This window comes from Mustela erminea, chromosome 4, assembly GCF_009829155.1.
Source record: "Mustela erminea isolate mMusErm1 chromosome 4, mMusErm1.Pri, whole genome shotgun sequence".
NCBI classification, from domain to species: domain Eukaryota; kingdom Metazoa; phylum Chordata; class Mammalia; order Carnivora; family Mustelidae; genus Mustela; species Mustela erminea.
In genome coordinates this window covers 21,443,518-21,453,557 of record NC_045617.1, presented here as the reverse complement: position 1 = coordinate 21,453,557, position 10,040 = coordinate 21,443,518, and the positions used below count along the sequence as shown (strand labels likewise).

Below are 10,040 nucleotides of genomic sequence, written 5' to 3'. Positions count from 1 at the left end.
GACACAGAAATAGAATGTAGTTTCTCTTCACTGGCAAGTCTTTCCTTCATTGGCTTGGCTCCCTGTTCATCAGGGAGTTTGCTTCTCCCTCTGTGCCCCCTCACCCCCTGCCCACGCTCTCTTTCTCAAATAAATAAATAAAATCTTTTAAAAAATTAGAAGTAAAAACTTTCTTGTAAAAAACATTCAGACAAGAAAATCTGATTCAAGGTTCCACCTTTGATTTAGTAAAAGAAAATGCCAAACACAAACTTGCCAGATTTAATAATAAGATTTTAACCCAGAATCCAATTGGGGGCCCAGAATATCTTTTTAAAGCGCATAGAAACCTAAAATAACTTTTGATTTTTAATGCTTAAGGCACCTTACTATTACTATTATTTTTAATTATTTAATTATTTTTATTTAAAAAATTTTAAAAAGATTTTTATTTATTTATTTGACAGAGATCACAAGCAGGCAGAGAGGCAGGCAGAGAAGGAAGAAGGGAGGCAGGCACGCCACTGAGCAGTGAGCCAGATGCAGGGCTCGATCCCAGAATCCTGGGATCATGACCTGAGCTGAAGGCAGTGGCTTAACCCACTGAGCCACCCAGGTACCCCTCTTTCTTAAAATTTATTTTTTTATATATATTTTTAAAAGATTTTATTTATTTGTCAGAGAGAGAGAGAGCTAGAGAGAGAGAGAGAGAGCGCACAAGCAGCGGGAGCAGCAGGCAGAGGAAGAAGCAGGGAGCCCAATGTGGGACTTGATCCCAGGACTCTGGGATCATGACCTGAGCCACCCAGGCATCCCTAGGTTGCTTCCATATCTTGATTATTGTAAATAATGTGGCATTACATAGGGATGCATATATATCTCTTTGACTGTTTTTGTTTTCTTTGGATAAATACTTAGAAGTGAATTGCTAGATTGCATGATAGTTCTATTTAAAAAAAAATTTTTTTTTGAGAAGCTTCCATATTGTTTTCCAGAGTGGCTGCACCAATTTATGTTCCCACCAATAGTGCACAGGGGTTCCCTTTTCTCCACATCCTTGCCAACATCTGTTATTTCTTATATTGTTGATTTTAGCAATTTTGACAGGTGTGAGATGATAGCTCATAGTGGTTTTGATTTGCATTTCCTTGATTAGTGATGTTGACCATGTTTTCATTGTCTGTCGACCATCTGTATATCTTCATTGGAAAATGTATATTCAAGTCCTTTGCCCACTTTTATTTTTATTTTTTTTTTTTTAAATTTTACTCATTTATTTGACAGAGAGAGATCACAAGCAGGCAGGGGCAGGCAGAGAGAGAGGAAGAAGCAGGCTTCCTGCTGAGCAGAGAGCCCGAAGTGGGGCTTGATCCCAGGACCTTGGGATCATGACCTGAGCCGAAGGCAGAGGCTTAACCCACTGAGCCACCCAGGTGCCCACCTTTGCCCATTTTTAATTTTTTTTTTTAATTTTTAAAAGATTTTATTTATTAACTTGACAGACACAGAGAGAGAAGGAACATAAGCAGGGGGAGTGGGAGAGGGAGAAGCAGGCCTCCCTCTCCGGGAGCCCAATGTGGGGCTCGATCCCAGGACCTTGGGATCATGACCTGAGCCAAAGGCAGACACTTAACAACTGAGCCTTTTAAAAAAATTTTAATGTGTATGAATTCTTTATATATTTTGGATATTAACCCCTTAGTGGATGTATGATTTGCAAATATCTTGTTCCACTCAGCAGGGTGCCTTTCATTTTGTTGATGGTTTATTTTGGTGTGCAAAGGCTTTTAGTTCAATGTGGTTTTATTTGTTTATTTTAGCCTTTGTTGTCTTGCCTGAGGAGACTGGTAAAAAAATATATATTGTTAAAACTAATGTCAAAGAGCTTACTGCCTATGTTTTCTTCTAGGAGTTTTATGATTTCAGGGTTGTATTTGAATCTTAAATCTATTTGAACTTATTTTTGTTTGTGGTATAAGATAGTGGTCCAGTTTTATTCTTTTGTATGTAGCTGTTTGGTTTTCCCAACACCATTTATTGAAAAGATTGTCTTTCCCCTCTTGTATATTCTTACCTCCTTTGTCATAGATTAGTTGACCCTATGTGCATGAGTTTATTTCTGGGATTTCTATTCTATTCTATTGATCTATGTGCTTGTTTTTGTGCCAGTATCCCACTATTTTGATTACTATAGCTTTATAGTATTGTTTGAAATTAGGGAAATTTGTGCTGCTTTTTTCAAGATTTCTTGGTCTATTCAGGATCTTTTGTGGCACCATACAAATCTTAGGATTATTTGTTCTAGTTCTATGAAAAATGTCATTGGTATTTTGATGGAGATTGCATTGAATCTGCAGTTTGCTTTGGGTAGAATTGTCATGTTAACAATATTAGTTCTTCCCTTCCATGAACATGGAATATCTTTCCATTTATTTGTGTTGTAGAACTTATATCAGATTTTGTAAATGATGCCTTTTGTGAGTTGGGGAAAGTGTAACTGGCGGGAAATAAATCTCTCTTTTAAGGAATAAGTAACATAATAGTTGAGGACAAGGATGTCTAAGCTCCCAAATTTCAATGTTTTCATATTTTAATTTCCTGACCTGATATATTTGTGACAAAATAAGTTATATTTATAAATATGTAAACATCTATTTAAATCGATTCCAATAAAGTGTTGGTATTGAGAAGTCATTAGAAGGAGTCATTGATGTCATCAATAGTAATAATAATGGTAGTAACTGCTAACATTTCATAAGAGCTTTCTGTGTGCCAGGCACTGTCTAAGTGGCTTGTCGGCATTAACTTTTAATCCTTTAAGTCTTAGTTATTCCTAAATCAATCCCTGTGAAAAATGTCAAACTTTAATCCGAAAATAAAGCATACTCTATAAGGCTTAGAAATAATGTTATATAGACTATATATATATAAGAATCATATATAAAGTGAAACTTAAAAATAAACTGTATTGGGATGCCTAGGTGGCTCAGTTGGTTAAGGGTCTACCTTGGGCTCAGGTTGTCATCCCAGGGTCCTGGGATCGAGTCTGGCCTCAGGCCCCTTGCTCAGCTAGGAGTTTGCTTCTCCCTCTGCCTCTCTCTCTCTCTCTATTTTCCTCCCCTTCTCTCTAACAAATAAATAAAATATTAAAAAAATAAACTGTATCATATTTAAAAATTGTTGTGTACATGTGTACATACTTTTACAAGAATGGGATCATGATACATAAACTTAAAAAATAAACTATAGGGGCTCCTGGCTGATTCAGTTGGTAGAGGATGTGACTCTTGATCTCAGGGTTGTAAATTCAAGCCCCATGTTGAGCCTAGAGCTTACTTAAAAAATAATTAAAAAGCAAATTTCATTTTTAGAACAGTTAGATTTATAGAAAAATTGCAAAGATAATAGAGTTCCCCTACCACTTTACCCAATTTCTCCTATTATTAACATCTTAATTTGTATTCCACATTCGTTACAGTTAATGAGCCAATATTAATAATTTATTTTATTTTATTCAGATTTCCATATTTTTTACCTAATGTCCTTTTTCTGTTCCAGGATCATGTCTAGGATGCCACATTTTATTTAGTCCTTATGCTGTCTTTAGCTCCTCTTGGATCTGACAATTTTTCAGACTTCCCTTATTTTTGATGACCTTAACAGTGTTAAGAAGTACTGGTCTGGTATTTTGTAGAATGTTCCTCAATTGGGACTTGTCTCATTTTTAAAAAAGGATTTTATTTATTTATTTGAGAGAGAGAGTGAGTGTGAGCATGAGCAGGAATAGGGGCGGAAGAAGAGGGAGAAGCAGACTCCTCGCTGAGAAGGGAGCCTGACATGGGGCTCCATCCCAGGACTCTGGGATGAGCTGAAATCAGACTCTTAACCAACTGAGCCACCCAGGTCCCCCTAATTTTTTTTAAGAGAGGGAGCAGGGGAAGGGGCAGAGAGAGAATCTTAAGCAGGTTCCAAGCCCAGCACAGAGCCTGATCAGGCACTCAATCTCATAATCTTGAGATCACGATCTGAGCTGACATCAAGAGTTTAAGGCTTAACCAGCTGAGCCACCCAAGCACCCTTGTCTAATTTTTTTTAATGATTAGACTGGGATTAGGGGTTTTGAGAGGGAAGGCTTAATATACTTAATCATTTATTTTTAACAGTATTGACTCATGGATATTTATTTTATATTATGTATTACAATCCATACCCTTTTTTATGAGGTGCTTTCTTTGCTAAATTAAAAAGTGGATAACTTTCAAAGTCAACAGAGGTAAACACCACAACTTCTAGAGATCGTGTAGTATGCATTTAATCAACCAGCCACTGATGCATATCTTCGCTTCCACTTTTTCCTTATTTTTAACAATGTTGGTTTAACATCCTTGTGCATTCATTTTTGTGCACTTGTATGACTCATCTTATCCTAACTCCATCCCCAAGACACACTGTATTTGAGCTATGCCCCTGTTCTTCAAGCACACCCTGCTTTCCGCAGCTTAGGCAATTTTCTCTACCTAGAATGCTCTTCCCCTATCTTTGCCCACTCAAGTTCCCTGTTTGATTCTGGGCTCAGTTCCATGGTGACTTGCTGTAGAAGCTCTTCGGCTGTATTTTGAAGAGAATTTTATGGTTTCATTTCACTTCTCTTTGTTGTATATGTATTATAATACCATCCAAGCCTCCTATTATATCTCAGGATTTCTTCCTATTAGTTTATTAACAGGTAGAGGAAGAAATACCATCAATCACACTTATACTCCACCATAGTACAAAATAACTAGTCTATTTTGACTTTGAAGCGGAGAATCTGAGTAGCTGAGAAATTTAGAAGTGTATTCAATATTGCACGGCTATTTTTCCTTTCTTTCACATACATTGCTGCTGCATGCTTCAGGGAGACAGAAGAGTTGAATATACGTGCTCATTTTTGTTTAAAGTGAAAACAACTGTGCTGCAGCTTACAAGTAATGTTTTCCAGCTCTCTGTCAAAAATGTTATCTGCATCTAACAAAATGGGCATCTTTAATGTGCCGGTATTTATAGGAAATTGTGTATGAAAGCAGGAGAAATGAAATAATTCAGTAAGCCCTCTTCTGACTGGTGGCATTACGTAGCTTATGTATTATAATTAGTAAGAAGAGGTGCATGCCAAAAAGCAAAACAAAAACAAAACAAAGACGCAGTGTTAGTTTGGTTGTGAAGCTGTCAGTGAGCTAAGGCTAAAGAAGCTCCCGTGCTGCTGTGTGATGACACACCCAGCCTGTACCTAGGAGGATTCGGGCCCCTTCCGTTAATACTTTGCGGCGAGGTAACCTACACATCGGTGACCCCCCCGCCACTGGGTCGGAGGAGGCCTTGCCCCAGGCGCGCGCGCAGAGACGGCCACCCGCGGGCACCTGGGTCTTGGCTCCTCCGCCGGGTGGGCCCCGCCTCCGCTCTCCTGATGCCCAATCATCTGGAGACTCCGGGGCACGTCCCGCTGCGGCCACGCCCCCAGCCGGCGGGGCGGGGGGCGTCTTTAAGAGCCCGCTGGCGGGCCGCGGTCGCAGTGGGGGGTGCGGGGCTGTGGACAAGAGGCCCGAGTCCCGAGGCAGTGAAGTGTTCGCTCTCCTCCGCCTTCCTCCTCGCGGCAGCCTCCGCGCCCTGCGCCGCCGGCCCACCGCGGGGGTTCCACCGCCCTCGGCTCGGCCTCACCAGCCCGCCGGCTCGGCGCGCGGCAGCTCCTCCGCGAGCCCGCCGGCAACTCGCACCCCTCTCGCGCTCCCCTGGCGCCCGAGGGGGCCGCCTCGGGCCATGGTGCCCTTCCCCGAGGAGCCCGCCGCCGCGCGGGGGACGAGCGAGGCGCAGCCGCCGGGCCCCGCGCCCACCGCGGGGGTCGCTCCGCTGCCCGGCCCGGGACCCTCGGACGGCCCCGAGGCGTCCGTGGAGAAGGTGGAGGTAGAGCTGAGCGGGCCCGCGGGCGCTGAGCCCCCGCAGCCTCCCGAGGGCGGCTGGGGCTGGCTGGTGATGCTTGCCGCCATGTGGTGCAATGGGTCGGTGTTCGGCATCCAGAACGCCTGCGGGGTGCTCTTCGTGGCCATGCTGAAGACCTTCGGGTCCAAGGACGATGACAAGATGGTCTTCAAGACAGGTGAGGCGCGGAGCCCGCCGCGCCAGCCGGGAGTGGGGGGGGAGAGCGGGCGCGGGGCCCCAGAGCGCACCCCGCGAGTGGAGTGTGTGTCGGCGCCCGCGTGTGCGCCTGGGTGGGCGCGTGTGTGCGCGAGGCTGTGAGAGGTGGGTCTGTCCCGCTGCGGACGCAGCCTGCCGCTCCGGGGGCCCCGGTGTGCCTGGCTTTGTACTGAATCCAGATGTGGGCACGGTGTGTTTGGAAACAAGTCGCAGAACTTACTTGCCCAGATCTAACAGTAGGGTTTAAGCGTCTTCGGTATACTTCCCTCTTAATTTTTGAAAACAAACAGAGCCTTTCAAACCCAGCAACATCGCACTGGGATTTTTACGGTCTCTTATGTGGCCGAGACCGTTGGGTTTTCGTTCATCTGCCTACAGGGCTGTCAAGAGGGGTGTGTGTGTGTGTGTGTGTGTGTGTGTGTGTGTTAAGGGAGGCAGGGTTGGCAAGATTAAAGAGATTTATTCCAAGGTCACGGTGAGTTCCGAAGGGAGCCCTGAAGAGTCACGGTTTCATGTTGTTTTTTTTTTGGGGTGGTGGTGGTGGTGCACTGTGTGCTAAATATAGAAAGCATAGGGGGCAGCCAGATCAGGGACTGGGAGGAGGAAGGTGAGGGGTTGCCCTTTCCTGTTATGTTCTTTGTCGTATTTAACCATATATGAGGCTGGATGAAAAAGCGCAGACTCAACATCTTTTCCCCTCTAGAGCGTTATTATGTGATCTCTTGACTGATAGGCAAAAAACAAGTCCAAGTGCTTTTGTATGAACTCTTCTACATACATTATTTTATAGTAGCTTGCGATGCAGGTGTTATCAACCCTATTTAGGTGAGCAAACTGAAGGTAGGTAAAAATAGTGTCTTGGTGAATAGCAGAATGGAGATAGAACACATCTTATGACTTAAAGGGCTAAGTGATTTCCATTACTATATAAGGCTCCTCTCTGCCATTGGGGAAACTTTATATGACTGATAGTCTTTTCTTTTTTTTTTAACCTTAATCTTCTGTTTTTACAGTGAATATTCCTTAGGTCTTTAGTGTACATGCAGGGAACATGCAAGACTGTTATAACAAATTCTAAGGCAGAGGTAATGTTAGGAGTTTTAAAACCTTATATAAATAGTATTACATGTATCATTCTGCAGCTTGCTTTTCTTCTACTCTGCATTGTTTGCAGTTTATCCACAGAACACCTCAGTTGGGCTGATAGCTTAAATTCTTACGTTTTATTACGTTTTAACTCAAGGTTTTCCATTGTATGAATGTATATTATACTTTACTAATGCATTCTCCCTTTTATAATCATTTAGATTACTTCCAGACTTAATAGCTGCAATAAATATTCTTGTACATTGTCTCTTTGCACATGTGATAATATACCATATTTAACCTGGAATTTCTGTTCCTTAAATAGCTCTTAAACTACTGTGTTACACAGGTCACAGTGATAGAAATGTAATGTCCTGTATTTATTTTTAATGGAAGGCAGGTGTTATAAAGTTTAGTAGAATTGATATGCATATGCAGCATTGAACAAAAATAATTTTTTTATATGAGCATTGGGCATCTGATAAGGAAAAGCTCAAGGAGGCAGAATTGACACTCAACATTTTAAAACTGGTTTCTTCAGCATTTAGCATATTCTTGCCTGGGGTTTGCAGATTTTTAATGCAGTTGAAACAACAAGACAACAGTCTTTTGTTTACCAGTGTTCTTGCAAACTCAGGTGAGTAGTTCATTTGCTATCTGTGGGTTTTTTCTCTTATTTAATGAGAGTGACTGTGTGAGTGAGTGAGCAACTGCTGGGGAAAGGCGGTAGTTTTGCCGGGGATCTGAGTTTTAACAGTGTTGAAGCCTCTACCTACTTTTCACATCCCCAGAGTTCCTGCTGGCGACAGCATCCCAGTACTGGCCAGTTGAGGGTGAGGGAGGGGACAGGAACTGTTCTCTTGAATTTTTGGAATTCCACTGTCATGTTTGTGTATGTGTGGGTGTATATTGTAAAGTTACACAGGTAAGCCAGTTAAATACTGAAGATCTTTGTGTTTATCTGCATGACTGTGGTGTATGGCTGTGCCCTTGCACAAAGGTGCCCACCCAGAACACAGTCCCGTGGTGACTGGGAACCAGCCTGTGCTCTGGGTGCCTGTGTACTTGTAATGGTTCTGTGTAACACAGCAGCTAGAATGAACAGTGACTTTTACTTGGATGCTATGCTATACAGAGCTGACAACTGAAACTTTTAAGGTCTAAGGAAGAAAAAAGATTTAACCTCATCTGTGGGGGAAAAAAATGGTAACATGATTTTCTTTAAGCCAGTTAATACTGAGACCTGTCTGCCCCCAACCCCAACACACACACACACGTGTTTCATAAAGTCCATCCTTCACAACAGACACTGAAGTGTTTGAGAAAACCCTGAGGTCTGCCTGTTCAGGCTTTTTCATTTTGATACTCTGATGCTGAGTCATCTGTGATTAAATATATGCAAGCTTCAAGTACAGTGCCAAAAATATCTGAATTGTTTGAGGCTTTTATTTTTCAAAAAGTTTTGGTCCATTCTCTGTTACCTTATTCGTGATTGGTAATCCCAGCATTAGCAACCACTTAATTTTGTTTTCCTGTTTTCATCGGCTTCTTCCTGGTGATGAGCCCAAGGATGCATAGTGGTGGAAAGTGAATCTAGGTTTCTAAATGATGGCTCACTTTTCTTGAGAACTAACTATGTGCCAGGCCCAGAGCAAAGCACCTCCATGCATTCCTATTTAAACTTTATTGCAACTCCATGATACAGGGTTATTTAATATCCTTGCATATGTGGAAACTCAGGCTTACAGAGTAAGCAGTGGAGCCAGGATTCAACCTCGGGTTTATCTGACTCCAGAAACTGGGTTTTTAATGTTTGATCCTTTGCACTGGCATGCTAACGTTCTGTTAATCCAGCTTTGTTTATTTTGTTGATTTAATTCAAGCATTAGGAATTGAGTACCATACTAGGAATTCTAGGGTTAGAAAAGAAGTCTGAAAGACAAGGGTCCCTGTTTCTTGGTCTTCCCTTGCTGTCAATAAATTATCGCCAATTGTTAATGTCTCATTGAAATAGGTTTTTGTAGAGGGAGTTCCAGTGAGAAACAAGATAATTTCAAATGGCATTGAGCAGAAGTATGGGGTTTCTTTTGAAGAACCAAATTCCTTTAGACTGATCCATGGTCAGATTGTTTCCAGACAGAACTGGAAAGGAGACTTTCTCAGGCTTACTTCTTTCAGGGCTTGCTTTTTTAGTTTGAGAGAGCACGCAAGAGAGAGCTCACAGAGGGAGATGGAGAAGCGGATTCACCACTGAGTGGAGAACCCGATGCAGGGCTCCATCCCAGCAGGCCGGAATGGTGACCTCTGTGAAGGCAGACGCTTAACTGACTGAGCCACCCAGACAGCCCTCTTCAGGGCTATCTTAACTCTTCCAATGCAGCTGATGATCTACCCAAAACTTCTCAGGAAAGTCCCTGAAGAAATTCATTCACACTAAGATATAGGTTAATTTAGACACCTTCATGTTACTCCTTATTCATTCTACAAAAGTTTACCAAGTTTCTGACACTCTCTGTGGTGGGCACTGGAGATGGTAACTGAGAAAAACAAGGTCAGCAGTTCCCCAGGATTTTTTGATCTGCTGTGGGATACAAATGAGTAAACAGAATATTTCCCTGAGGCCTTTGCAATTTAGCAGGACTAAATCTTATGTTAAAAAGCTGAAATTTGGGGGCACCTGAGTGGCTCAGTGGGTTAAGCCGCTGCCTTCGGCTCAGGTCATGATCTCAGGGTCCTGGGATCGAGTCCCGCATCGGGCTCCTTGCTCCGCAGGGAGCCTGCTTCTCCCTCTGACTCTGCCTTCC

At 42.7% G+C, this 10,040-nt stretch overlaps 1 protein-coding gene across 1 annotated transcript in view; it reads left to right on the top strand.

Moving 5' to 3' along the window:
• The first annotated feature begins 5,498 nt into the window (after positions 1-5,498).
• Positions 5,499-10,040, top strand: part of SLC16A10 (solute carrier family 16 member 10) — a 124,022-nt gene continuing 119,480 nt past the window's right edge. The window contains exon 1 of the mRNA XM_032338793.1: positions 5,499-6,112. Within this exon, the coding sequence (XP_032194684.1) occupies positions 5,776-6,112 (337 nt within the window). The 5' untranslated portion in view covers positions 5,499-5,775. The remainder of the gene's footprint in view (positions 6,113-10,040) is intronic.